Raw genomic sequence first — 24,898 nt, 5'->3', positions numbered from 1 at the left:
TTAACATAAAAAAAAAAAAAAAAAAAAGAAAAAAAAAAAAAAAGGGGCAGTCTTCCGTATATTTCCCCACAAGAGTTAAATTTATTAGGACCAAAATTTGTAGGTAGGGCCAGCAACAACCACGTTACACAAACATGTTGTTTTAATCTAAGTGACCATGGTGAGTCCATCCACGAACAATTGCAATGGCTTGGAGAGCATTCGGGGAGAATTGTGGTAGAGGATTGTATATTGATATGTAAACTGTCTTTATGTTTCTTATGATTTAGTATATTACGTGTGTGAAAGTTGCTTGTATATATGCTTTGTGTCTTTTCTCCGATCGGAAGGTGTATGGATTCCACCCATAGCTACTGGAAGGAAAAGCGTTAACTGGTACCGAATTAATGACAAAGAATTACAAACTAGACTTAGTTGTGAGCACGTAACTTTGAAAAGAGAAGCTAGGAGGATTGTTATTGAACAACATGTTGCGATTTGCAAAATCCGCTGTTGGCCAGCAGAGCACATACCTGGCGGCCTTGTCGCACGCACTGGCCACGCGTGCAGCAACGCCGTGTCAGTACCTTTGTCATAGACTCTGCTGAGGGTGTAAAAGGGATGGCTCAGAGCGGAGCGGAAAGAGGCTGCAGAGCACACTGTGTGGATAAACAGGGGACGCCCTGAAGGTGCCGTGCCTGCCTCTCTTCTCTGCGATGACCCTGCTGACTGACACCCTCCTGCTCAGTGGAATCTTGGATATAGCGGAAATAGTAAAGCCCTCAGAAAGGGAAGTAGTATGCTAGAAACTGCTTCTGCAAGGCTGTACCAAAACAAAACGCTAGTAACTGCTTCTGTAGGGCTATAGTAGAGCTTAGGGTATTCCTTCACATATAAGGGGAGATCTATGCACTATAGGAACTTTAGGAATGTATTTACCTCATACCACCATGATCCTAAGTCATAGACACACCTGGAATAGGCAAAGCACGCACGCTTATGATAGCTAGTGCAATTCCAGAGCAGAATTTGGGAAACCAGCTAAAATCATTGCAGCTTCAATATTTGCACCAGGAGTTGAAGTGGCACAGACGTTAACTACACTGAATAAGTTGGGTCACTTGGGCTAACAAAACCAACGTCTCGCAATTCTGTTTATCTATGCAAAGTGCCTCTGACCCATTTCGCACGTGCCTTATTGGTGTGCCAATACTTTGGCCAAATAATAGCACAAACATATCAGAATTCAAGGGATTCGTCAATGCCACTGCTCTTTCGTACCAGCAACCCAGTGGCGTAAGACGAGCCTGTAGTGGATGGGATTGGCCTTTCGATGTGGGATCGGAAGTCCAAGCCGCCTTGATTAGATCACTCAATGTGACCATCCCCGCAGGACTGCAAGAACTTGATCTTTTAGGTAGCTTGTTACCAGGGACATGGAAAAATGTTTCTGGTTTATGGAACCAGTCTATGAGTCACAGCGCGATATGTAAAATCATTCGCCCTCCCATGCAACTTGTAACTGGCTCTGGAGTGGTTTGGTTCCAAACGCTGAAGCAAGCCTATCAGGCAAAATTAGGACGCAGTTTTTTCTTTCAAGGTAAACCGCGTTTCAATGTGTCCGGCACATCGATGTGGGGAAATGTAAAAACTGGAGCGCTCATTGGGAAAGTATTTACACACGATACGCTCCTGCCCCCCGGAATTTTTCTGATCTGTGAAGATCGTGCCTGGCCCGGAATTCCACAAGGACCTATCGGTGGTCCTGGCTATTTGGGTTGCCTAACTCTCTTTGCCCCTAGCATTCATGATTTTCAAGCTGAACGAACAACCCGAACAAGTCGGGGTAAGAGGAGCCTAAAAGAATTTGACGGCACTTGTAATGACAACGTGCAGCTGCTGAATCCAGCTGAAATAGCAGCACTATCTGTCTTCCTTCTAGGAGCCTCTGACGGCATTGCTAATAATCAGTTAGCTAAGCTTGCTTGTTGGGCATTGAAACAATTTAATCTTACCTCTAACATTCTCGCTTCTCTATTGCTTGATGTAGATGATATCCGGCATGCTGTATTGCAAAATCGCGCTGCTATTGATTTTTTGCTGCTAGCTCAAGGCCATGGTTGTACTGACTTTGAAGGCATGTGCTGTATGGACCTATCTGACCACTCTCAAAGCATTCATAAGCAACTTGCAAACCTTCAAAGTAACATGCATCATGTCACGACACGAGATGACCGGTTCTCAAACTGGTTTGGTAGTTGGAACATACCAGGTTGGATAAAAGGATTAATCATACAAGGCATAACGATATTAGTTGCATTGCTGTTTATGATTCTCTTAGCAGGGTGTGTCCTGAAGTGCGCCTCTCGGGTCCTCCTTAAAGCAATGCCAGGACTATGGATTGTCCAAAAACAGAAAGGGGGAAGTGTGGAGGAATTCCTTTCTGAGACTGGCCATAATATTCTCTCGGGTATGGACAATCCCTGTTTGGGCCCCAGAGCACAAGGTTACCAACTAGATTACTTTTGTCCTTCAAGTTATCTCAATGGCCTTAAAAGGAAATGTAGACTGATAGCCTGCCAAGATGCACGCCTCCTGGATGCCTCTCCGATGACCGCAATGAGGAGACTGAAGGGATAAGCTTATTACCTGTGTTCTGCTAGCGCTGCCCTATCACTATAGCCCACGAGAGTGTGTTTATGCTAAGCAAGCCAATTGTAGTATGTAGTCGTGTCACGCCACATTCCGCTATATAACCTGTGTGTTGTTTGTAATAAACGGAGCATGATCTTTTAACCATATTGGTGTATGTTCATGACTCTGGGCCGTCCACAGTAGGGCACTGCAACAACTTTCCATGTAGCCCAGTGTGGTTCAAGGCAGGTCATGATCAGCAAAGATATGACTCATGTACATCTTAAACATCCAAAAAGGTAAAAGTCATTCCTTCCGTTCCCTGCTCTGCTCCGGTTCTGCTAAAATAAACCAAACATTTTCTACCTCATGTTTAAATTCAAGTCTACAGAACATCTGACTCACCTGAAAGAAAATGTCACAAATTGCATTATAGTAATTATGATGGAAACTCCTGCGGAAGGTTTTATTAAAATATCACAAAAGGAATAGTCATCCCAAAGTATCTCCTGGCATTGAGGAAAGAATTCTATCCCTGCAATACAATTCCGGAGAAGGGTTCAAAACCTCTCTTTAAAAACCAGATAATTCCTTTAAAATATGCACATTTCTAATGTAATTTATGTAGAAAACCTTATTGGTTTCATTCCTCTTAAATGCCATAGGACTCTCCATAAAGGAATTAATTTCAGAAGAAAAAATACCATTTAAATTTATTTAATCCCATGAATTAATAAAACCATTTTCTGACCTACATTAACAAGGACGGGGCTAGTCTAAAATGAAAACACAACTCCTCTGAGATTTTTTCACTCATTTGTAAATCATATAGCTAGTTTAATTAGACCTACAACATTAGACATGAAGTTCGACTCAGACCTATGTCTTTTCATTCACACAAACTCTAGAGCATCCAATATCCTGAAATTACTTTAAGTTCAATTTCTTCTTCTGAAATAGTTAGTATACAATAAAAGCATTCCATAAACTGTGCACATTTACAAATAAGTAGAAACGCAGCACTGCTTCTACTACAATTCATAGAAAGTCTCCATAATTATGGTTTCTACATTGAAGGAAATTTAAACAATGCAGTAATCCTAAAAATCACTGTTCAATCAAGTATGGGGAAAGAGGTGAAATTTAATAGCTCCCAAAACAAGCTCTGCAAATCAGTTTAACAACTCCTGTTAATCCAGAGATTAACAGATTCGATAAATGAGGTTCGCTTTGCATTTACATCTTAAGCGAGAAGAAAACTAACAGGAGCTCTAAAAAGAAAAGCCAAGCTCCAAATATCTTACGTAGATCATCACGTAAAACTGCAGCATGTATAGCCATAATAAAGCAATTATACTTCATTCTGGAAAAAATCTCAAGACAATAAATAATACTCCTGAAGAACAATATAATCCATTTCCATTCCAGTTAAAACTTCCAACCTCTTAGTTATCTTTTAAAATTATGTTAAATATATGTGCATATATATTATAAATTCCTATATACATATATGAGCCTTTTTCACACCCTCTCACTTGCAAGCCATTAATATGTATGTCATACAGAGGGGTTACATATCACCACACCTACTGAGACCTGAACAAGGCTGTGGGAGCAGCTAGTCTGTGCAGGAATTTGTAGTTGGTTTAAAGAAGTCAGTCGGAGGCGTAGGTGCTAGGCTGGAGGTCCTCAGGAACTCCGCATCCTTCTCTCTACTTCGCCAGGAACCTCCTGCTAGGTCTGGTGACACACTTTGTGCCTCGAGTTCTCCAGCCATTAAGTTGTACGTATGCTTCCTTGGACTTGTTCTCAACCTTGACAGTGTAATATTGTCTCAGTAACAACTGTACATATAATGACATTGCGCAACAGAACCTCATTTCTATTTAAGATCACTAAGAAGCAGTATTGTGTCTTCAATGTCTATATTTCTTAATGGAGAGATAAAAGGAGAGCACCAGAGCTCATGGAAACAAAGGCTTGGAGAATAAGAACACATTAGTCTCATCAAGCCACCAACTTCCCTAGATGCTAGAAACATGCACTTTTCTGCAGTACAGAAGCACAACCACTCAGACGCAGTTCTTGGGAGAAGACCTTGGTTCTACTCTGATGTAATGTTGTACCATTTCTGCAACACCTACCCTGATGGAGACCTGGAGACCTGAAGTGGTCTTACCACAATTAAGAATTTCCGTGCAACGAGTATGGATAAGTACGAACGTTTATGTCTTACTGGTTTCACCAGGAATGGATTTTATTATAATTGCTACCATGACATCAGTGGATACGAGACGTTATTCCTGTAGGAATACTAGGAATAAGGAATATAATTATAAAGATGGGGAAAGTTAATTCTTCCTTTCACCACTTCTATTTCTTCATTTAGTATAATAGCTCCTCTTATGGTCCTGATATTTTGTGCAAGATGGGAGTACTTTTACATAGCTTCTTGCCCATCATACTTCAGGAGTGAATGAAGAGTCTTAGTCATAAGTTAAATATCCCGTCATTCCAAGATGTATAAACACAAGCTACTTTACATTAAGCAGGAGTTAACTAAAGAAGATGAGATTCCGCAAATATTAAATTTCAGCGTAATTGATCAGCCATTTCCACCCTGTGACTACACATGTACATAAAGGTATAGTGAAACTTTCTGAACAGCAGAAAGCAAAGCATTGACCTTGGAAAGCTTTAACGTTGTAAAAAAATCAGTTATTATCAATCAGAATTATTCTTCAATGCTACTGAATTAATGCCTCTAAAGAGCATATATCTATATATGCCAAGATTTTAGGTGGCTGACAGAAGAAAACACAGAATTTATCAGGCAGGTATGGGCTTTTAAACCCTGCTACATGAACTAGTCAAGAGACATTTTTACTTACAGGACTTTTTAGATAAAAGATACAAAAGATCATGCTCAAGAGCATATGCTGCAGTATTTCATTAGGAGAACAGCAGTCAAAGAAAGTTTCTTTAACTTGTGACCCACTTTTCTTTCATTATAAAAGAAAACTCTAGTGAAACTAGGGAGTTTTAGGGAACTAAAACCTCCATTAAATAGAATTTCTTCACCAAAAGCAACTAAATTTAATGACATCAAGAGAGAGCAAACGGCATGACTAAATGGAAGACTGGACTGTAACTCATGGGAACAGCAACATAAACACAGAGGCTATTGCAGTGGTTTTTTGTTTCCCCCTCATGAAATACCGGATTTGACAGCCTCCAAAGTTCATGGGGCTTCATGTCAAATCATTCGGACCACATGACAAGATCTTTCCCATTAAAAGGCATCAGGCTTTTCAACCTGCTCAATTTTAAGCCAGAAAAGCACATTTTTCAGGTTCTAAACATATTTCTGGCAACTGTAGTGCATAAATAGACCACAGGAAGCTTGAGGAGGGGGAAAAAAAGCCAACAGGTAGCTATTACTAACAAACAGGAAACTACATAAATTTACCTTTCTGGCTGCTTTAATTATATGAGTATGTGGTCTGTGCTACTGTTCATACCTAATAGTAGGTTTTACATCACAAAGTCCCCAGGACGGCTTGTTCTGTAGAACAATTAAGTAGAGTTGTGGGATCTTGATGATTACAAACTCTTCTTTTGCCCAAACGGGCAGCTGCTGGCTTTTGGAATTACATGTTAAGAATAAAGACACAAGCCATTCTTCAAATATCTAGACATAATTCCTGAGACACTCAGAAACATCTGTGCTCAAATGATACACTGATTATTTGCTTGCCATTAAATTCTGTCACAGATAATCAGATATGTAATGGTACTATATTATTCCTCTTCTCTTTCTTACATACCAGTTTGTATTTTCATGGTTGAAACGCAATTTTCAGTGGTGTTTTTCCAAGTCATGTCTTGGCTTTCTGGAGTGTGCTCACCAGCATCCCTCTTGGTTTGCTTTAATTTGTGCTCTTACCAGCACCCAATAGAGAAGATGTGCTGCTATGACAGCACTTGTCATAACATCACACTTGACAATCATGTGCGTGTGGGCATGTATATATAGAGAGAGAGAAAGAGAGAGAGATGGTAGGATGCATAGATTCCCTTACAAGATTTGTGCATTTCCATTTCAAGTACCAAACATAAAAATACTCCAAACCTAATTTAGAAGACTATTTTACAAAGGCACCAGGTTGAAAATGTTGTGGAAGATCATTTTCAATTTATACAAAATATCAAAAACACTGTCTTGGAAGACACTGGGGCGTACTTCTCACTAATCTGATACACAACTACCATCTTGTATGGTATGAACCCATCAGATCATACCTGAGAGACCAATCTCTGGTTTCACAAATTCCTTAAATACAGCTGTAAGTCACATCTCTCACCCTGACAGACCAGTTGCATTTTTTCTGCTAATATATATATGTATATATATAAAATACCAGCTGAAATTAGTCATCGACAAGTTTATTACTGAAGACTGAGATAAATAGGAAGCATAACAGTATTGCAAAGGTATCTCAGTAAGCCAGAGGTACAAAAGTTTTGCAACAGTCAGTTAAAAAGGTGTATAGAATTCATCCACAATGATGTGCTTATTACTGTCCTTTCTTTTTTATTTTGCTTGTTTTCAGCAAATGACTGCAGTAACAGAAAGATCTGTAGCGTTAACAATTTCCACACTGCCATTTTAGTGCTGGATTGTTCTGGTAATGCCCATTTGTATCCAACACTGCTGCAGTTCAATGGCTCCTGTAATACGAGATGAGATTTTGATAACGCAGCCAAATATTTCAGTTGCACCTCAGATTCACGCTTCATGCAACTTCATTTCATACATGGTTTGAAAATATATTGAGATAAACTGCAAACTTGCAATCCTGCAAAATATATCTTCATGATTAATTTGCAGCCTGGATTTCACTGAGATTCCTTGAATCCTTAAGGATAAGGAGAAGCCTACTAGTTCTACAAAGCATGTTTTTCTACAGATGCTATTACCATGACTTGTAGCAGAGTACGTATAATCTGTAGCGCTTGGAGAAACTCTGCTCCTCTGATGAGATGCTCATAAAGAAAGTCTGATCAATAACTGGGCATGCTTAAAGAGAAAATTGTAATTCCCATTTATTTAATAGTCACTTATCAACTGGAAGTGACTCACCCTCAGTGTTAGTACCGATATGCCACCAAAACGTACGTATTGGTCTGCAGTAGCTGCACATAATTGTTTTAATTTAGTTTTTAAAACGATAACTTGTTACTTGCGTGGAACGCAAAGTTTGTCCGAACCCAAATTCTGCATTCAACTATATAGAATAAACATGCAAAATGTTGCCATGGAAACACAATACTAACGAGATTCAGACTTGCTCTACAGTTCACAGAAAAGACAGTGTTTCTTTTTAATTGCTGCAGCCAGTTAAAAATAGCGAGTGCTGCTTCTGAAGATACAGCCAAGAACATTTTAGTGAGAATCAGCATGAAGCAGTTACGTTTTCCCCTTACTCTTCCACCTGCACAGCTTTTTCTCCACAACCAGTCATCAAAACTGCCTCGTGTTCCCAAGGCTGACCAAGACCTAGAGCTGCCAAGGGCTGGCATCTTATCCCCACCGCAGCACAAGTCACACCCTTGGCACCGGGGCAAGACTTTTGCTAAGATCTTTGGAATGCAAGAGTTTCTCAGGGCAGTCCTTTGCATTAAGCATCTGCCTTGGTGCTTCCCAAATACTACCTGTAGTAGATAAACTTTTTGCTGAAGCTCCTCAAAGAAAGGCAGCCCGAGGCAAACACCCACGTGAAGAATTTCAGTCCAAGCAGCTCAAGTTTGGCAGCCTTAGAAAAAGCTGAAACCCAAATCTTGCCATGCTAAGTGTCAGGAAACTTTCACAGCGCAACACAAACACTTCTGTCCATAATAAGAGCGTGTAGAAATGCAGAATTGAGACACTATTGTTCTGCAGGGTCAGCATCTGGACAGACAGTTTTGCAAGATCAGCCTCGACAAAAGTAGTTGGAAAATCCTAAGAGGCAGCTGAGAGAAAAGAATGTGCAAGTTGAAACGCTGGCAAGACACGAAACGTGGGAGGATAAATGCCAAAATGTCACAGGATGGAGGAATGAGGTTATTCAACACATTGTGTTAGCTGCTTCTGACCAGGCATGTCCTCACCTCTTCTGTGGTCAGCGTTTTAAAGCAGCGAACTGCTCGTTCCGTCCACAGCTACAAGGTGACCTCTCCCAAGCAAATTAACAGTGCTCCTACCAGCCTGGTTTGAACCACCAAACTTTCTACCCAGAAAACAAAGCAAACTCTCTGATCATTTCTATAGCAATAAAAAATCCCTTCGTCACCCTCCAAGCAAACTTTCCACCTTTGTGCCCGTTAAGCATTTGTGGGTGTTTATAAATTTCTGTTATAGTTGAAAAAGCGTTTCCCTGGAAAGGCTCATGGCCCGCTTGTTTGCTTTTTTAGCTCTTAATTAATAAGAATATGCTTGATTTACCATGAATGTATATCAGAGAACAGTATAGGGCTGGGAATATGAAGTTATCTTCCCATTTCCATTCTCTTTTAGTCTGGGATTAAAACATTCACAGTAACAGAGACTGATGTGTCCTGAAAACAATGGCAATCACTTCTGGAAACACCAGGGAATAAAGACAACTTACTGCAACAAGATTTGTTGGTAATGTGATGAACAGGCAAAATTCTGAGATTTTACCGCATCTTCACTAGCTCCTGAATTTCACTACGGTTGTCAGGATGCAATCTATATGGCCTGCATGATGACTTCTGTTCAACTATCCCTAGAGCCTCCATTATGTATAGTCAGTCACACCAGACAGCAGAAGTTTATATAATTTTACGAGGTTTGCACATATTATGTCCTACAAAACACTCTCTTTCAAATGGAATAATAAAGAAATGCCACAGTTCATGTATTGTTAAGTGACGTACTAGAATTATATGCATTTATTCTAAGGGTTTGGCAAATGTTCTTGTTTTTCCACACAGCTTTGACAAGTTTAATCATTAAAGGTTCTTAGAACTCCATTATAATGTTGTATGCTTGATTTTTACCTTTAGCTTTCTGAATCCTATTTATTGGACTATGATGGTGGCATTACAATGTAAATGAAGTCCAAAAATCATTACTTATTTATCACTAGATGTAGTCCATATGTTTAGGTAAAGCTCGAGTGTGTTCTTCTCTTGTTTCAAAGAGAAAATTAAGGGAAAGAAATATTGCTACATTCATGGAATCACAGACAGGTTGCTGAATGACGGAAGAGACCGTGAAACATCAACATTGAAAATATATGCCAGAACACGCACCCGTGGGTTTTGGTGACAGAATAACGTACGTATCACTAAAAGTTTTATCGTTAAGATCTAGTCTGATATTTGGCACACAAAGGGACAAAAAAATAAATATTTCAGCCAAGTATGCTGTCAGACACTCCAGCATCTGCTGACTGCAAACATCAATTTTTGATGCTTTGTTTTGGTATAGGAAGTCTGTATTACTTTTTTCTTAAGGTAAAGGCTAAATTTTTAAGTCACATTTCCCGGATGAGAAGTATGTCAGTGTCCTTCACCTTTTTGGTTCCGCTCTCCCCCCACCATACTGATATAAAACGCATAAGTGAATCCAAGTGTTCCCCACTGAGCAGATACAAGAGGTTTTAAAAAACCAAACCAAACCACACATGCAAATAGTACAAGCGCACTTATGTATGAAACTGCCACAGCCTTGCAGAAGGCTCTGTAGGAGGTCCCTGCTCTCAAAGCCCCACTCTCTATACGCCACACTCTTTGCAAGGGCCTAAGCATTTCTCAAGTCTGAAGAGGCAACTCTACAACATGATCCCCGTTGATGAGTGGTCAACGAGCAAAAGACCCAACCAGGAAAGGGTTAGCATAGCTCTATCAAGCCAATTTTGAGCAGGACAAAATTCCAACAAGAACATCATGTTTTAACAGGGTACGTTAAAGCTGTACCAGTCTCCAGAAATACAGACACCATGCAGGGAACAGACTGTGAACCCCTCCTCAAACTGGTGAGTGTTATTAGACACGCAGAAGCCAGACAAGCAAGAGCTTAAATCCATTCTGTATCCAAGATCTAAAACTGGTGCCCCAGGCAGGGCTAGAGAGTATCAGGTGCCTACAGAAACCGAGCTGAACGTACAAAGGCCAAGAATCATCTGCTCCCATCCTTATCCAATTGTGGGAAAACGGTGTATGTTTTACTTGCTTTAGGAGTTATTTTAGGCCAAACAACTCAAAGCCTATCTCTGCTAACACACTAGAGGGAGAAAGCATACGCATTGCTGTATGTCTTGTAACGGAGCCTGTTGCACAGGGATTTTTCAAACTGTGTAGTGGCACAAAGGCAAGCAGAGTGCAAAATGACCTTAAAAAGCAGTGAAGTCTTCCTTCTCGGTTTTAATTGCCCTTGTACTCAAGCCCAAGCTATTTCGTGATGCAAATTTATCCTTAGAAGTGGTGACTGTTAACAGATGTTCTTTTGGCAGTCCCTAATTACTGTCTAACTGAGGTTCTCTGGACTGATAAATGCATCATATGAACATGCTCAGCACAGTACCTAAAAGCACTCTTTGTTTCAGCTAGAAAAAAAATGGGAAGGAGCTACATCAGGATTCAGAGTTTATGATTATATGGTGGACAGTCAGTCAAGCGGGATTTCCACGTGCTTTTACAGATTTTATTCAAGGATATGATCCTACTGAATTGTACACTGAATTTTTCCAGAAATTTCAGTGCTTCATATGTACAGTTTTTTTGCACAGAAGGAAATGTCTAGGCAGAAAGCTTGTATGCAGTATGCAAGTTTTTAGTCACCCACTAGCAACATCCTTTAACCGGAAAAGCTGTCTTGCTTCTGCGGAGCAGATTGTGACAATCCACAAGGAGACATGAAACTAATGGAAAGGGATTCATTGCTAATGAAGGAAAACCAGCAAGATTAGCTGAAAGCTTATGAAGTAAGTTAAGCCATAGCTTAAAAATGCTCAGCTTTCACGGACCTCAACAAAAGCTGTACTCTGAGATCACGCAGAGCTTGGATTGCAGTCTGACATTCACGGTAATCCCTATGCTAAAACATAAAAAGAAATTTGAGGAAACTCACGAAGTAAGGACTGAATATCTGCATCCTTAATCTATAATTAAGCACTACACCATATTCACTTATGTCTGGTTGGAATAATAAATTTTTAAAACCAGCCTTGCTACATTCTTTAAAAAAATTCTCAAACTTTCAATGATGTTGAGAACTGGAACATTTAATCTGTCATGAAAGTATTAATTGTCTCTTTTCATCTAACTGCTCCATAAAGATCCCATGTCCTTCCCTACATGTTGTGCAGAATTATATACATCTAAGTAGAGGGAAAAATGAAAGTTCCTTAGTATTTTCACTGCTAATATTCTACCATGCACATACACAAAATATCTTTTGTCTAAAGTTAGGAATTTAAGAGGCAGTTTTCTAAATCTTCCAAAACTAGACACTCTCTGGAAATTTTCTTGTCGCATGTTTCCAGACAGGTACAAATCTAAGGTTCTTATCAGATGTAACTCTTGAGATACAGTCCTATAAAAAGACACAAAACACTTAGTCACTAAATTGTACTCATCCTATGCAGCTGTCTCTCTTCTCTTGGCCCACAATCAATTATAATTATTAAGATCCTGATTTGACAACGTTAAGAAAAGATCCTTACCTTTATTCACCATGGACTCTGATGGAACTACTAAGAGGGTACTAAGGTGAGAATGAATTTATGTCTTAAGAGCTCATGATTTCTGTGGTGGGAATCAACCTCCCTAAATATAAATAAAATGTTATGAATAAAACCCATCAGAGTTGCATTGTTTGTTAATTCCTTACACCAGTACTCAGCGTCTGCATCTCCAGTAAATGTGCTTTGGGTGGAAGGCTTTACACACACGGCTGTTCTTGAACCCCCCAAGAACGAAGGAGCCAAAACAAATCAGCTGAGGATCTAAAACCAGCACTGTTGCCAACTTCAATATACTCAGCGTGCCTAAGGCATAGCAAAGTCCACCTGTTTATTGCAGCTAACCACTTATCAGCTGGATTATACATATTTTATAAAGCACTTGAATGGCCCCGAAGAGGACAGGACAGCTCGACCTGCTGGTCTGTAACCGACAGGACTCCATAAGCACATTCCCCTGTATTGCAGGTGGCATTTACACAGAGACAAGTACTCTTCTACAACCAGAAATTGATTTTTCCTCTTTAATTTACTACTCAGAGAGGATGGCAGCATGCAACAATACAGCCAGAGAATAACTTAGTAGAACTGCTGTGGAGAGCGTCAGCCCTGGAGGCTTGCTAACCAAACCTGACGGACACCCGTGGCACATCGCCGCCCGTCAGGGCTGCGCCGGCTCTCACGGAAATCAATGACAGCCTCTGTATTGATCAGCTTCAGTCCTTTCCTATTGATATTTAAACTGATGACTAATGACTATAGAGTAACATATCAGGGCCACAAAGATGTATATAAACGTCCAGAGATGCTGCAGTTACTTTTTCAGTAGGCAGCCTGGCACTAAGCTGTTCCATGCCTTTCCTGGAAAGGGCTCCATGACTTTGTCGCTTTAAAAGCTGCCTATGGCGAAAGCAAGTACTGCTGATTCTCAAATGACAGTTAGGATCCAGTCACAGCCACTCTCACAGACACTTGTCTTTTCTTGAAGAAAGATTCCTAAAGTTCAAAATTCTGATGCGTATTTTTATTAGCTGGAAGAGATGTATGATAAGTAACCAAATGTTCCCAAGTTAAATCCCAACTATCATTTAATCGCTAATGAGATTTGTTTTTCTTTTTAAATAATTAAATGAGCGTGATAACTTTCTAAGCGATCAGTCAGAAGTGGATTCTCTCTCTAGGTTTACATGCAATTGCAATAATATGAATAATTCGTTACCAGTAAGTTCCCACGTTCAAAGGTCAACACTACAATTGCTGTGCCCTTTTAGACCTCCTACTCGATAGATCCTCTTTTGCAGTGGTGTAACGACACGAAGCGTTTCAGAAGACGGAGGCATTGAAAAAGACATTTATGGGGCAGACCGAGTACCATGTAAAGACTAACTTTGACCCTGGAAGTGAAAATCGTCAGCCTGTGAGTCACTTGGCCAGGGTTCTGGAAGCAATTTCCCTTGTACCTGCATTACCCTGCACACACAGTAGTGCAGGGTAAAAACTGTTGGTCCCCCCACCCCTGCAGTCCCTGTCAGTTATTGTGAAAAGCCTCCTGACAGTTCCAGAAACATAGCAGATAGTAGCATTTTCATTCCTATTCAAAGCCACACTGCCTATAATATCAAAACAAAACAATAAATCCAAGGTGTGGTTATAGATTTGGGAAATACAGGAAATTTTTGTGTCAATAGTACCATCTGCTGGATTTCGAGAAGATAAGAGAGTTAGAGACTAATCAGCATTGACAAAAGTCAGATTAAGATGCAATTCAAAACCATTCTTGCACAAATGCCACCATTAACTAAACCATGACAAATGAACCAATGACAAATTGCCAGATCTTCTAATGAGCTGCCAAAAACCTGCGGAAAGGTCACTGGCATTTTTAATATGTAGTTCTGGTTAAATTAGATATTCAAAACTCACTAAACACAATTCATCACACGAATTAAAAAAATTCAAACTAGTCAGCCTAGCAACTCCATTTAAAAATCATGTGCTACTACAATTAATGTCAGTGTTAAGTATGGGGGTTTTTAAAGTTGAGTACATAACTAAATTGTTGTTCCACTACTGTATTATTTGGCAGGGTAGGGGATGTGGCCAAAAACGCCCCCAAAGCACTAAAAACCATAAAAGATCCCTATAATGTGTTACTATTGAGCTACCAGGCGTTAAGATTTCTGGTCTCGCAGGATCAAGAAATACTCAGCATGCAATTAATCAAAGAGCATTGCAATCCTTAACGGAGAAGAGCACACTTCCCTCTGTCAAGCGCCTGCTGCTGTGTTCATGGAAGGTGAGCTTCACCCTTTTTGCAGGCAAAGGCCAGAAGGATTTCATAGATTTCATAGATTTCTAGGTTGGAAAAGACCTTAGATCATCTGCACTGTTCACACCTAACACAGGGAGTAAGTTTCCAGGAGAAAGAAAAGCAGAAATCGAGCACTAAGGATTAAGAGGGAGGGGAGAGACTGCCACCGCGTGTTTTCAGATATGCTTCCTGAGGCAATGCAGATAAATTCAGCCAAAAACCACAGGACAGGTCTGTGTTTTACTAGTGCTATCACACAACCACCCTGGAGAATCAGCTTCCCCAGTGCTGCAGGCCAGAGTTACCTCCATCGATCCTCACCTGGCTCTTGGAATATAGCACATTTCCTCATATAGAGCCCAAATTATCCTAAAAGTGTGAATTTTTATCTAATTCTCAAGCTGTCACTGGTTATCAGTGTATCTTCAACACACAAAGATCCTGTTGATTTCATTTCAAACGACGCGTACTCAGAATTTCTTTAAGCTTATTCTGGAAAGTCTCAGGAAAAAACAGTTCTTAAAAGACCTCAATCTAAGTGACTTTACCAAAAGCTTATCCCTGAAACTTCCACAGTAAAAACCTCAGCCTTGAAAACCCTCAGTGATAACCTATAAGCCCTTTGTTGTAGAACAAAAAGTTGTTACCATATTTCCTGCTACTTCTCAATAAACAACTTTCTGACTTCTAAAGAACCGAAGTTTTGTTTGAACCACTCACCTTTTCAGTTATGTGTCTTATCTGCTTATACTACCAGAAAGCTGTGCAGAGCTTTCTTTGTCTATGCAGAGTTCTGTCGAAGTGTACTTCAGTATTCCTCTAAGCCATTCAGATGCAGCAAAGTGCCCTCAGGGATTCTCATCTGAGGGATCAACCGCAGGACTGCAAGAAGCCCTCAGTTCTAACCCGAAGCTTGACAAACACTAATCACTTAATCCACATAACCATAAACCAACAGCATCTTGGTACTTTACAAATAATACAAAAAAAAATTAAATAATGCTTTTATTACAAAGCAGAAAGTTAAATCATAACATACACCATGCTGCAGCTCTTAGGACAGCATACCCCAGCCCAGCTGCTCTGCTAGAGCTTTGGTGAACTCCTGCAGACCATCTGAACCTCGCTAGCCAGCAACGGGTGGCAGGTGAGCCTCCTTCTACTCCCCCTTCCATGAGCCTGATTAATCTCCCACCATGAGAGTGAGACTTTTGATGTCCAGCTCAGAAAGCCCAGGACCACGTTATGACTTGTGCAAAGTACTTAGTTCAGCAACATGATAACCCTCTCTTATGGCTGATTATAGCTGCAGGGAACAAACACAAAAACTTAAATTAGTCCTTTACAATAATGTATGACATCATGCGCTCATGGAATAAATCGCAGGACAAGAACATTGGTGCGAAAAGATACACTTTGTTAAAAATCACAGAGGCAGGAAAGAAGCTGGGTAGGTGTTGCATTGTTTAGGAAGAATACATATTATACTCTTCGCATAATCCCTGGGGATGGATGTATACACCAACACTCAGATTCAGGAAACGTTGTTAAATAGGGTAATGCTGGACTCTACTAAAAATAACTAGAAAAGAAGGTGGCAAAATTTTAAGAAAAAGAAAAATAGCAGGAGAGCCAGAAAAGAGGAAAAGGCTTCTGGTTTCCTCTGTTTACTGATACCGAGTTTTCCAACCAAGGCCAGCAAGGAAAGAAATTCTTGTGTGGTGGTTCCTGGCAAAAAGCCACAGCAAACTATTTCAAAGAGGACAAAAGACTCGACGTGAAATAAAGCATTAATCCATCTAAACCCAGGAGCTTTCTAAATGACATGAGCATTTACAAATGTTAAAACAGGAAGAAAAATCACATGCATCTCAGGATAAACATAGATGATTAGCAAAGAAAGGTGAATAATGTTTTCCTCGGTTACATATGCAAGTCAGAAAGGCAGAAAGCTGTTGGCCGAGACATGGGAATGGGTTGCACAGGCCTATGCCATCCCCATGGTTCTCCTAACACCTCTTCACACGTAGAAGCGCGCTGTTTTTCAGGAAAAAGCAGCGCACAGAGATGCTTTTGGCACTTACTGCTGGGAGGGCTGCGAGCTCAGACCCTCCGAGAGCACTCATGGGTTTAGCAACAGGCAAATCAGCACCAGCTTTCACAAGAACCTTTGAGACACCACCAGAACTGTTACAAAACTTTGACAAAATAATCAAGATTTAATCAAGTAGAAAAGTTAGATAGAAAACCGAAAAGTAAAATGTATAAGTTAGGATTGTTAAGTTTAATGAGTAACTATAGAGACTTCACTAGGAAATTACTGGATCTTTCTATGTATTGTTTTAAACCAAGGAACCATGGATACCTCATCACCCAGCTACTGCATTTTTCTGTGTTTTGTTTGAAGAAGTTCAGGAGACCATCATGGACACCAGTGATGCTGCTTGGAAACCTCCTTGCCCCTTCCCATCTTAATTTGAATATCAAGGATTCTAATTAGCAAAATTAAGTAGACCAACCAATGATTGTTATAGAATAAGAATATTGATAAGGTTATATAGCTAGTAAAACCAATCTCTTTAAAGGTCAAAATTAAGAGCGAGAATAATACGCAATTCTATGTAAAAGAACTTGTGTAACAATGACTCCACAAAACAAGTGTATAAAAACATATGGATTTTGATGCTAGGGTGGACACACTTGGACAGAGCTGTCCTCCAGCGCTGGAATAAAGGAGTGCCCGTTTATCTACTTTGTGTAGATGAATTTTGTGACCGGCTGCTAACAGTTTTACTGGTAACAGAACCGTGTCGGGGCTTCGAACACGGAGGGCGACACCCGGCCCGAGGGCGGCCCTCCCGGCAGGGACCGCCGGCACCAGCGCCGCTCTGCGGCCACCGGCAGCCGCACCGCCGGACCCCGCTCCGCGCCGGCGGGGCAGCACCGGACAGGGAATGGAAGCGCTCGCTGCCTCTGGAGTTCACTTTCAGCAGGCTCTGAATCCCTCTATGGGGGCTACTGGAGCGAGCTGGAAATTAGTGAAGCTATTGTCCCTTCTGCCCGAGCAGGAGGAATTTAATTTGCATTAATTCCCGGGGCGGACTAGCGCGGGCCCGCCGGAGCGCCCACCCCCGCGGGCCACCGGCCTCTCCGCCCGCCCCGACGGCCCCGCGCCGGCCATGCCCGCCCCCGGCGGCGCGTCGGGGCGCCGCTGCCGGCCCCATGGCGGGGCGGGCCCTGCCGGGGCCGCGGGCGGGGCCGCCGCCGCCACCTCCCGCCCGTCAGCCGCCTGCGCAGCGCTCGCCGGCCGCGGGCCCGGCCATGGGGCTGTGCCTGCCCTGCATGGGGGGCGCCGTCAAGGACGTGGTGGAGACGCCCGACCCGGTGAGTGCGGGGCCGCGGCGGCCCCCGCGCCGGTTTTCCCTCCCTCCTTCCTTCTCTCCCTCCTTCCGCCCGGCTGTTCGTCAGCCGGCAGTGAGGCCCGGGCTCACCGGAACGGGGGGCGAGCGCCGGCCCACCCGGCCGCGGCGGATAGCGGGGAACGCGGCGCCCTCCTCAACGCGGGGGCCGGGCCGCAGAGCCGCGGCCTCCCTGCGCCGCCGGCGGGACCCCGCGGCGAAAGGCCTCCCGGCTGCCGCAGCGCCTCGGGAGGGGCGCCCGAGGCAGCGGCCGTGCGGGAGAACCCGCGCCGGGAGAGCCCGGCATCCCGCGGCCTCCCGCTGAGCCGTCCCGCGGCTCGCTCGTGGGCGCCGGTATGGAGACCGGGATTTCGCGGGAAGGGGCTTCGTGCCGTGATCAAGGCCGACATGACCCTCCCTCATTTTAACCAGAAACGGGGAAAAAAACGGCCTTTTTCTCTGGTGCAGAGTGACGCTCGTTGTAACGAACCTTGGTAGGATGACACTTCTCCTACATGACCGTCTGTTTCTGTGCTGCTGTGCCCCTCACCTGGGCCTGTTGTTGGGCAGAAGAAAAGGAGGGCATGAAGCCTGGAAGAGCGAGCGTTCCCCTCTTCAGGCTCCAGAAGAACATGTCACACACACCGCGTGCCTCCTCATTCCAGTCTGAATTTTTCGCAGTGAAGGCGTAATGCTGAACACGGATTTCTGTTGGGGTTTGTCTGTAGGTTTGTCAGCAGCTGCTCTTCTGGCATATTAGTCACTGAAACCACTTTGTTCTTGCAGACTGACAAATGGAGGGAAAGATTATGCTAATTAACTTTAGGTTGGCATTTCGTGGCAGTTTGCGTTACAGATTTGAGTCATATTTAAAAATTAAGACTTTCAAAAGAATGTACAGACTGTGTTGGAATAGAATTTCACTGTCTTTCACTTTTTATTTAGGAAATAAAAAGAAGACAGCTAGCAGAAGCTGCTGAAAAGAGGCAGATGGAGGTAACGTCTGATAAAATGCCATTTATTCAAAATATATTTTGGTAACTGTTTTATGGGGAAAACAGCTAGGGCCTCTGTGGGAACACTCGATATCATGTCTGGATTGTGGGAATTGTCATTAAGTATTTTCATAGTATTATTCATGTTTTACCTTTATACCATTTTTTTATATATATATTTACAGTAGAGTTTCTCAGCTAGGTGGGTGCTCAAAGACTGTTGCAAGATAACTGAGCTTGTTTGGATGGGAGAAGTTTTGCAGTAGTTAAAAACAACCTAAGAACTGGAAAAGCAAGTTCAACTTCAACTTCAACCCCCCCCATTATAAGACGTGAAAATGAGATTGACAACTGTGGTTTGAAATATTTCTCAAACAATTGTTACAGTGGCAATTCGATGTGTTACTGCACTTGTACTTCTCGTACAAATGCAGCTTATGGCACTTGCAAGTTCAGTTTACCAACTTGGCAACAATTGAGCACGTTTCTCAGCTCAAATGCCAGCAAAGAAGTAGTATTAACTTATTCTTCTGTCTTTTCAAGGTTGCTAAGCTTTAACTACATCAATATGCTTAAAGTTAGAAGAGGTAAGATGCAGATGGTCTAGCAGAACGTAGAACTTGCCAGCCTCTTTCTTCCTTTCCATACTCCTCAAAAAAGGCTAATAACATAGACCATACGAAATCTTCAATGAGTAAAAAACGTGTCTTAGAGGTCACAGCTGAACTATGAAGAGAGAGGAATGTGTTGTTTGTATGAGTGTTAGTGACGTTATACATTTAATTAAAAATCGACTGTTATTGATGAGGCCTATGTTGACCTGGTTTTAAGGGAGTTTGGTGAATAACTGGAGCAACAGCTGAGTGATGCTTCAGAGTCCTTTAAAACCTCTTGTGTCAGACTACACACTAAAAGCAATCCAAGTGTAATCTTAAATCACAAAGGATTTTTTAAACATAACTGTAGAATATACGCTTTTGAGAAGCATGTGAAAGGGGAGCGTTTCCATCTAGCTCTTAAATTGCCAAAAAGCTTTCCCAGGAGGAAGGAGAAATGAAGCAACTTGGGTTACGGATGGCTTTGAAGGTCTGTGGTAGCCATTAAGCTGCTAAAGAAAATTGGAATATCACTCACTCTGTTACTTTTTGTTTTCTTAAAAGACAAAGAAATAAAACATCTACCAGGATTTTTCAGGACTGTCTTTGACAGCATTTTAGCCTCCAAATGTTGGGTAATGGAGATGTCTCCCAAGTAGCCTAATTCAGTTTCCCCCTCGAGGGGCAAGGGAGTAGATCAGAAGTCCTTCCCCACTTGGTGGTTTCTCGTATAGGCTTCTTAACTGCTCGTTATGCAGACTGAAGTTATGTGAGGTGTTTTTCCTTTTGGGGTGCTGTAGAGACAGTCCGGGTGCCTAACTCACTCGGGAGGCCAGTTGCCTACAAGCCAGAAATTATGGGGTCTGAGTAAGTTAGTATTTGTTGCCAAGATTTGCCTTAGAAGCCCATTGAGAATTGCACTTGTCATCAGGGCCTTGAATTTCAGATGAGATCATCGCTGTTTTCCCTTGGTAGATTTTAACATCTTTTCCATAGTTTATGCTATAGTATCATAACCCTAAACTTAGCTAAGAATCCATTCTAAAACATTTTCTTTCTAGGTTTACAGTGTTAACTGTTGGTCTGTAGCTCTGAGGATACTCCTGCCATCGAGTCTAGGTCCTCGTTAGACCATCAGCAGGAGGATGCGAAGCAGGCAGTTCACAACAGGTTTCTCATCCATGTAGTACTGCTATCACTGCTTCACGTTCTGTGAAGTTTGAAGGGTAGACTATCACACAGGTTATTTCTGACAGATCACAATTTAGAAGTTGGGTTTCTAGCACTTGTTAACATGGCCTTTTTTTCTCCCCTGCATGTAAAGTTCCCATCGATTTCTGTAGTTGCTATGCAGAGCTTGTGACCTTGTCTGCTTATTGAGTGTTAGAATAGAAGCTCTTATGATTGCCATCCTCTGTATCCCATCTCTAGGTAGCCTTTTGATAAAAAGAGATGGAAGAAGGGAACAGATGATGAAACAGCAAGAGTTCTTGGAAGTTCTGTATGCCTGAATCATCTCTTCCCAATTAATTCTGTTTGTGAGGGCAAGAATAGGTGCTGACAATGGAAAAAACACAGACTGAAAATTTATGGGACTTTTGGGAAGGGAGGTTCTGGTTCTGCATCTTAGGATGCAAAGCAGGTACACATAATTGCATTAAATATGTTCACTTGGATGTAATAACAATATAAAATGAGAACATCCTCACATACCTACGGGACCAAGAGCTCACAGTATGAAGCAGTATCCTGAAAGGTCTGCGTTTATTTACTGGTAGCATTACTTAACTGTTTTGGTCTTTTCACGCAAACCAGAGTTCACAAAATGGTGTTGCCAAGACTTGCAGTTTGATTTCTGTCCAGAAAAATAGCTAACTGGTCTTACCGAAATGTGTTTTCTCCCAGGCTTCCTCTCGAGGTATTAAGAACGCTTACTCTGTAGAGCAAAAGAAAAAGAAACAGGAAGAAATAGAAAAAAGAATTGCAGCTTCAGGTCCTGGAGGAGAAGGAGGACTGAGAGTAAGTTTAAAAAAGAAACAACATGATGCAACTATACTTATGTTCACTGAGAAAATCTTGTTTTGTTGACATCTACAAGACTGAATAACTTGAGGAAAAAACAAGAGGAATAGAATAGAAAGAAGGAAGAGAAGGAAACAGAATAGAAATGGAAGCATGTCTCATTATCACAGCGTGTTCTTAATGCGTTGTCATTTCTGGGACAAACGCAGCAGGGATGGCAGAGAGCTTTTTTTTTTTTTCTCCTTCTCTTCCTCAGTTTCTGCATCAACAATGCATCAGTTTTCCAGTACTCTCAGCACTGAGGACCTCCTCACTGAGTTGACCTGTATTCAGTGTCCCTTTTCAGTACCAGTTGAGATTGTCTCTCTTCCCTCAGAGTTTGTAGAAAACATTTGAACTAAGTAGGGTAATGGTCTTGAGTTTCATCTCTCTCAACAAAAGAAACATACAGCGTTGGCCTAGATACTGATGCACTTCACTGCCAGTACTTCCACTTTTCTAATGTAAGCTTTGTCTCAGAAGGCCAGGCAGACATTTAATTCAGAGTCTCTCCAAGGCAAGAGATGCATCTGGTTATTGAAATAAAGGCTTCATAAGCTTCCATCTCTTTCCCTCATTGTTGTATCTGACTCTGGGGGCAGGATTTGTATAAGCTGCCGCTCGTGGGCTGCATGTCCCTCGCTTGCTGGACATAAAAGGTATTAGAATGGGGAATTTATTGTCTTTAGACAGCCTTGTGGTGGTTGGGTGTTTGGTTTTTTTGGTTGTTTTTTTTTCCCTTTCTCCTGTCTTCCTACAAACCTGTGGTGTGTTTTGTTGTTTCTGTCTAGTGGCAGGTTGGATAAAGAAGTATGACTTCCGAAGAGAAGATCATTGATGTTTACTGCCAATAACTTACCAGTTTCTGCAGCAGAGTGGCACTTTCTCATCATGTGGCTTTTGCTGTTTGCGTATGAAGACTCAACAGTACTTTGCCATTGTGGGAGAACAGATGTGGAAACATACACTAGGAAACTTAAAAACTAACTCTGAGCACTAAGTTTTGGCCAATTTTTTTGTTTGTTTTATGCGCATGTTTTGTTGCTTCCCTGTCAAGGGAGTCATATGAGTTTTCTCACATGGAAGTGGCCTCCTTACCTGCAGTCAGCCAGTACGCGTGTGCTGTCTGGTCAGTTGATGTACGTGTGTTTACACATGACTGGCTCAGGCACAGCTCCAGTGCCCATGTATTGGTTTTGACGCTTATTTCAAGCTCTACAGTTAAAACTTTTCTCTAAGTCCTCATGTAGAAAGTTGTTCATAAATCTGTATATTTGAATATGTGGGTGACACCATTTCTCTTCAGTTTCCTAATGACTTTTGAACTGCTTAGGGATTTAGTGCCTTTTTCAGAAGAGAAAGCAGATTCATGGTGGAATGAATGGATAAAATGGAAGCATTTTGTGACAATAGTTAAAAAAAACCCACAGAAACCTTTATAAACCCTGTATACTTCTAGGAGGAAAGTGGTTTTATTATGAGTCTAATGATTGTTCTCGTTTTCTGATGTGGATTTCTTTTGAGCCTGTAAGTATTTATGATGAATACCGGAAGTTAAACGTTAAATTAAAAATAATATTATGTCTCCTTTATCACCACAAGAGGGCAATGCTGCACTTCTCAGTATTTTGAAAATCGAAAAGCAAAAGAATTAGTATGTCATCTCTTGGATGGTTCATGTCCTAAAATTTCTGTACTGTCTTGGTGGGTTTGTTACAGTGCAGTAACACCCAGAGCTCTCTCCCTTATGTATTCAACAATGTCTGTAATCCCTTTCCCCAGTGTGAAACTGCCTTAGATTATTTAGGGCTACGTAAACTCTGGCATTACAACTAGACTTCCAAACATGACGGGAGTTTGTTGCAGCATGATCAACACTAAGAACCTAGCTCTTTTTTCCCCAGAGAGCGTTATGCTTGGCCTTAGTATGTTACTGTCCCCATTTCTGACCTAGTTTAGACTATAGAGGCTTTTATTTTTATTCCCCTTCCTTCAACTAAATACTCCTTTTTTTACCTCCCCCAGTAGTGTCTCACACTGTCTTAGGAGCGCAGTCCTGACAACAGTGAGTTTCCTGGCTTAGCCTTCAGAATGGAGTTGAGGGGGGAGGCTTCAATATTCATGTAATGGTGTTTGGGCTAAAAGGCTGTGTCCTTGGCAGATGAATACCCTTCCATTTCCTTTGATTGTTGGCAATTGCTCTCTTCACTGTATTAATTTGTCATAGTGATTTTTTTTTTAAGTCTAACAAAAATGCATTGAAATAAAATATCCTGAACAAGAATTTGAAATGTGAATTTCAATCCAGCATCTGTCACAGTGGGTGTCCTACGAAGATGCTTAAGCAGCATTTAACACTTGGTTGGTCACTTGGGGTAATTCAAACTTAATATGTTCTTTTCACTCTCCATCATACTGCTCCCCCAAAACCATAAGGGGAAGAAGTCACCATCAGTCTCTCTTCATCCAAGCCCCTACTCTGTGAAAGAGCTAGCACACTGATCAAACAGAAGGAGTCTGTGCTTGAACTAACATCATGAAGACTTATTTAAAACAATTGAAATAACCTAGTGGAATAAATCCCAGTTCCTGGGTCACCCATTGGTATTCCGATGCTGTCAAGAGTTGGAGTTTCCATTGTGAAGCTGCTGTGCTGCCCATCCTTGCTAGGCAGCCCAAGGCAAGCCTGCTCTGCTCAGGGTCCTGTCACCAGTAAAGGTGCTCTGCGTTTACCCTGTCTGATCTCCCCCACCACTCGTCATCCAGCTCTTGGTCCTGCCAAGACAGCTCGCTGGTGGCTGCCTGGCTGGCAGCTTTTCTGGAAGGTGGGAGTAAAGGTCTGCACTGCCTCAGATTGAGTAGGCCTTGTATTTAAGAGGTGGTTTCTTGCGTTACAGAATTACCATAGAATAAAATACTGCTCTGCTTCCTCTCTTCCCAACCCTGCTTTAAGTGAAAACCAGGTATCTCTGTGCTTCCTAAGAGTCCTTGTTTTGAATGTCGAATTTATTCCTACAGCTAAGAAACACATCAGAGGATTTGGGGGCACATAGTTCTATATTACAAATCCCTGGTCAATAAAGCTATTTTTAAAGATGTTTCTATACCATACCCATCTAACTGTTCAGATGGCCAGCCTGAACTGAGTCTGGGAAGGGACTGGAGTAAATAA

At 41.8% G+C, this 24,898-nt stretch overlaps 2 protein-coding genes across 2 annotated transcripts; both read left to right on the top strand.

Moving 5' to 3' along the window:
• Window positions 1-1,611: 1,611 nt before the first annotated feature.
• On the top strand, window positions 1,612-14,608 carry LOC147528541 (endogenous retrovirus group PABLB member 1 Env polyprotein-like). Its single transcript, XM_086612898.1, has 2 exons — window positions 1,612-2,324; window positions 14,452-14,608. Exons 1-2 carry the CDS (start codon window positions 1,612-1,614, stop codon window positions 14,606-14,608), a joined length of 870 nt encoding a protein of 289 aa, XP_086469024.1.
• Window positions 14,609-17,985: 3,377 nt separating this feature from the next.
• SVIP (small VCP interacting protein) lies at window positions 17,986-23,274 on the top strand. The gene is made up of 4 exons (XM_086613755.1): window positions 17,986-18,060; window positions 19,020-19,070; window positions 21,571-21,684; window positions 22,518-23,274. Exons 1-4 carry the CDS (start codon window positions 17,998-18,000, stop codon window positions 22,530-22,532), a joined length of 243 nt encoding a protein of 80 aa, XP_086469881.1. The 5' UTR covers window positions 17,986-17,997; the 3' UTR covers window positions 22,533-23,274.
• Window positions 23,275-24,898: the final 1,624 nt, after the last annotated feature.

Source organism: Tauraco erythrolophus, chromosome 6, assembly GCF_009769465.1.
Source record: "Tauraco erythrolophus isolate bTauEry1 chromosome 6, bTauEry1.pri, whole genome shotgun sequence".
In the NCBI taxonomy this organism is placed as follows: Eukaryota; Metazoa; Chordata; class Aves; order Musophagiformes; family Musophagidae; genus Tauraco; species Tauraco erythrolophus.
Note: the sequence above shows the minus strand (reverse complement) of the source record. Positions and strands in the feature narration are given on the sequence as shown.

Coding starts and splice junctions, on each gene's coding strand:
- LOC147528541 (XM_086612898.1), top strand. CDS start 1,612: ATGTGGGGAAATGTAAAAACTGGAGCGCTCATTGGGAAAGTATTTACA. Junction 2,325..14,451: donor TTTATGATTCTCTTAGCAGG/GTGTGTCCTGAA, acceptor ATTATTTGGCAG/GGTAGGGGATGTGGCCAAAA.
- SVIP (XM_086613755.1), top strand. CDS start 17,998: ATGGGGCTGTGCCTGCCCTGCATGGGGGGCGCCGTCAAGGACGTGGTG. Junction 18,061..19,019: donor TGGTGGAGACGCCCGACCCG/GTGAGTGCGGGG, acceptor CTTTTTATTTAG/GAAATAAAAAGAAGACAGCT. Junction 19,071..21,570: donor CTGAAAAGAGGCAGATGGAG/GTAACGTCTGAT, acceptor GTTTTCTCCCAG/GCTTCCTCTCGAGGTATTAA.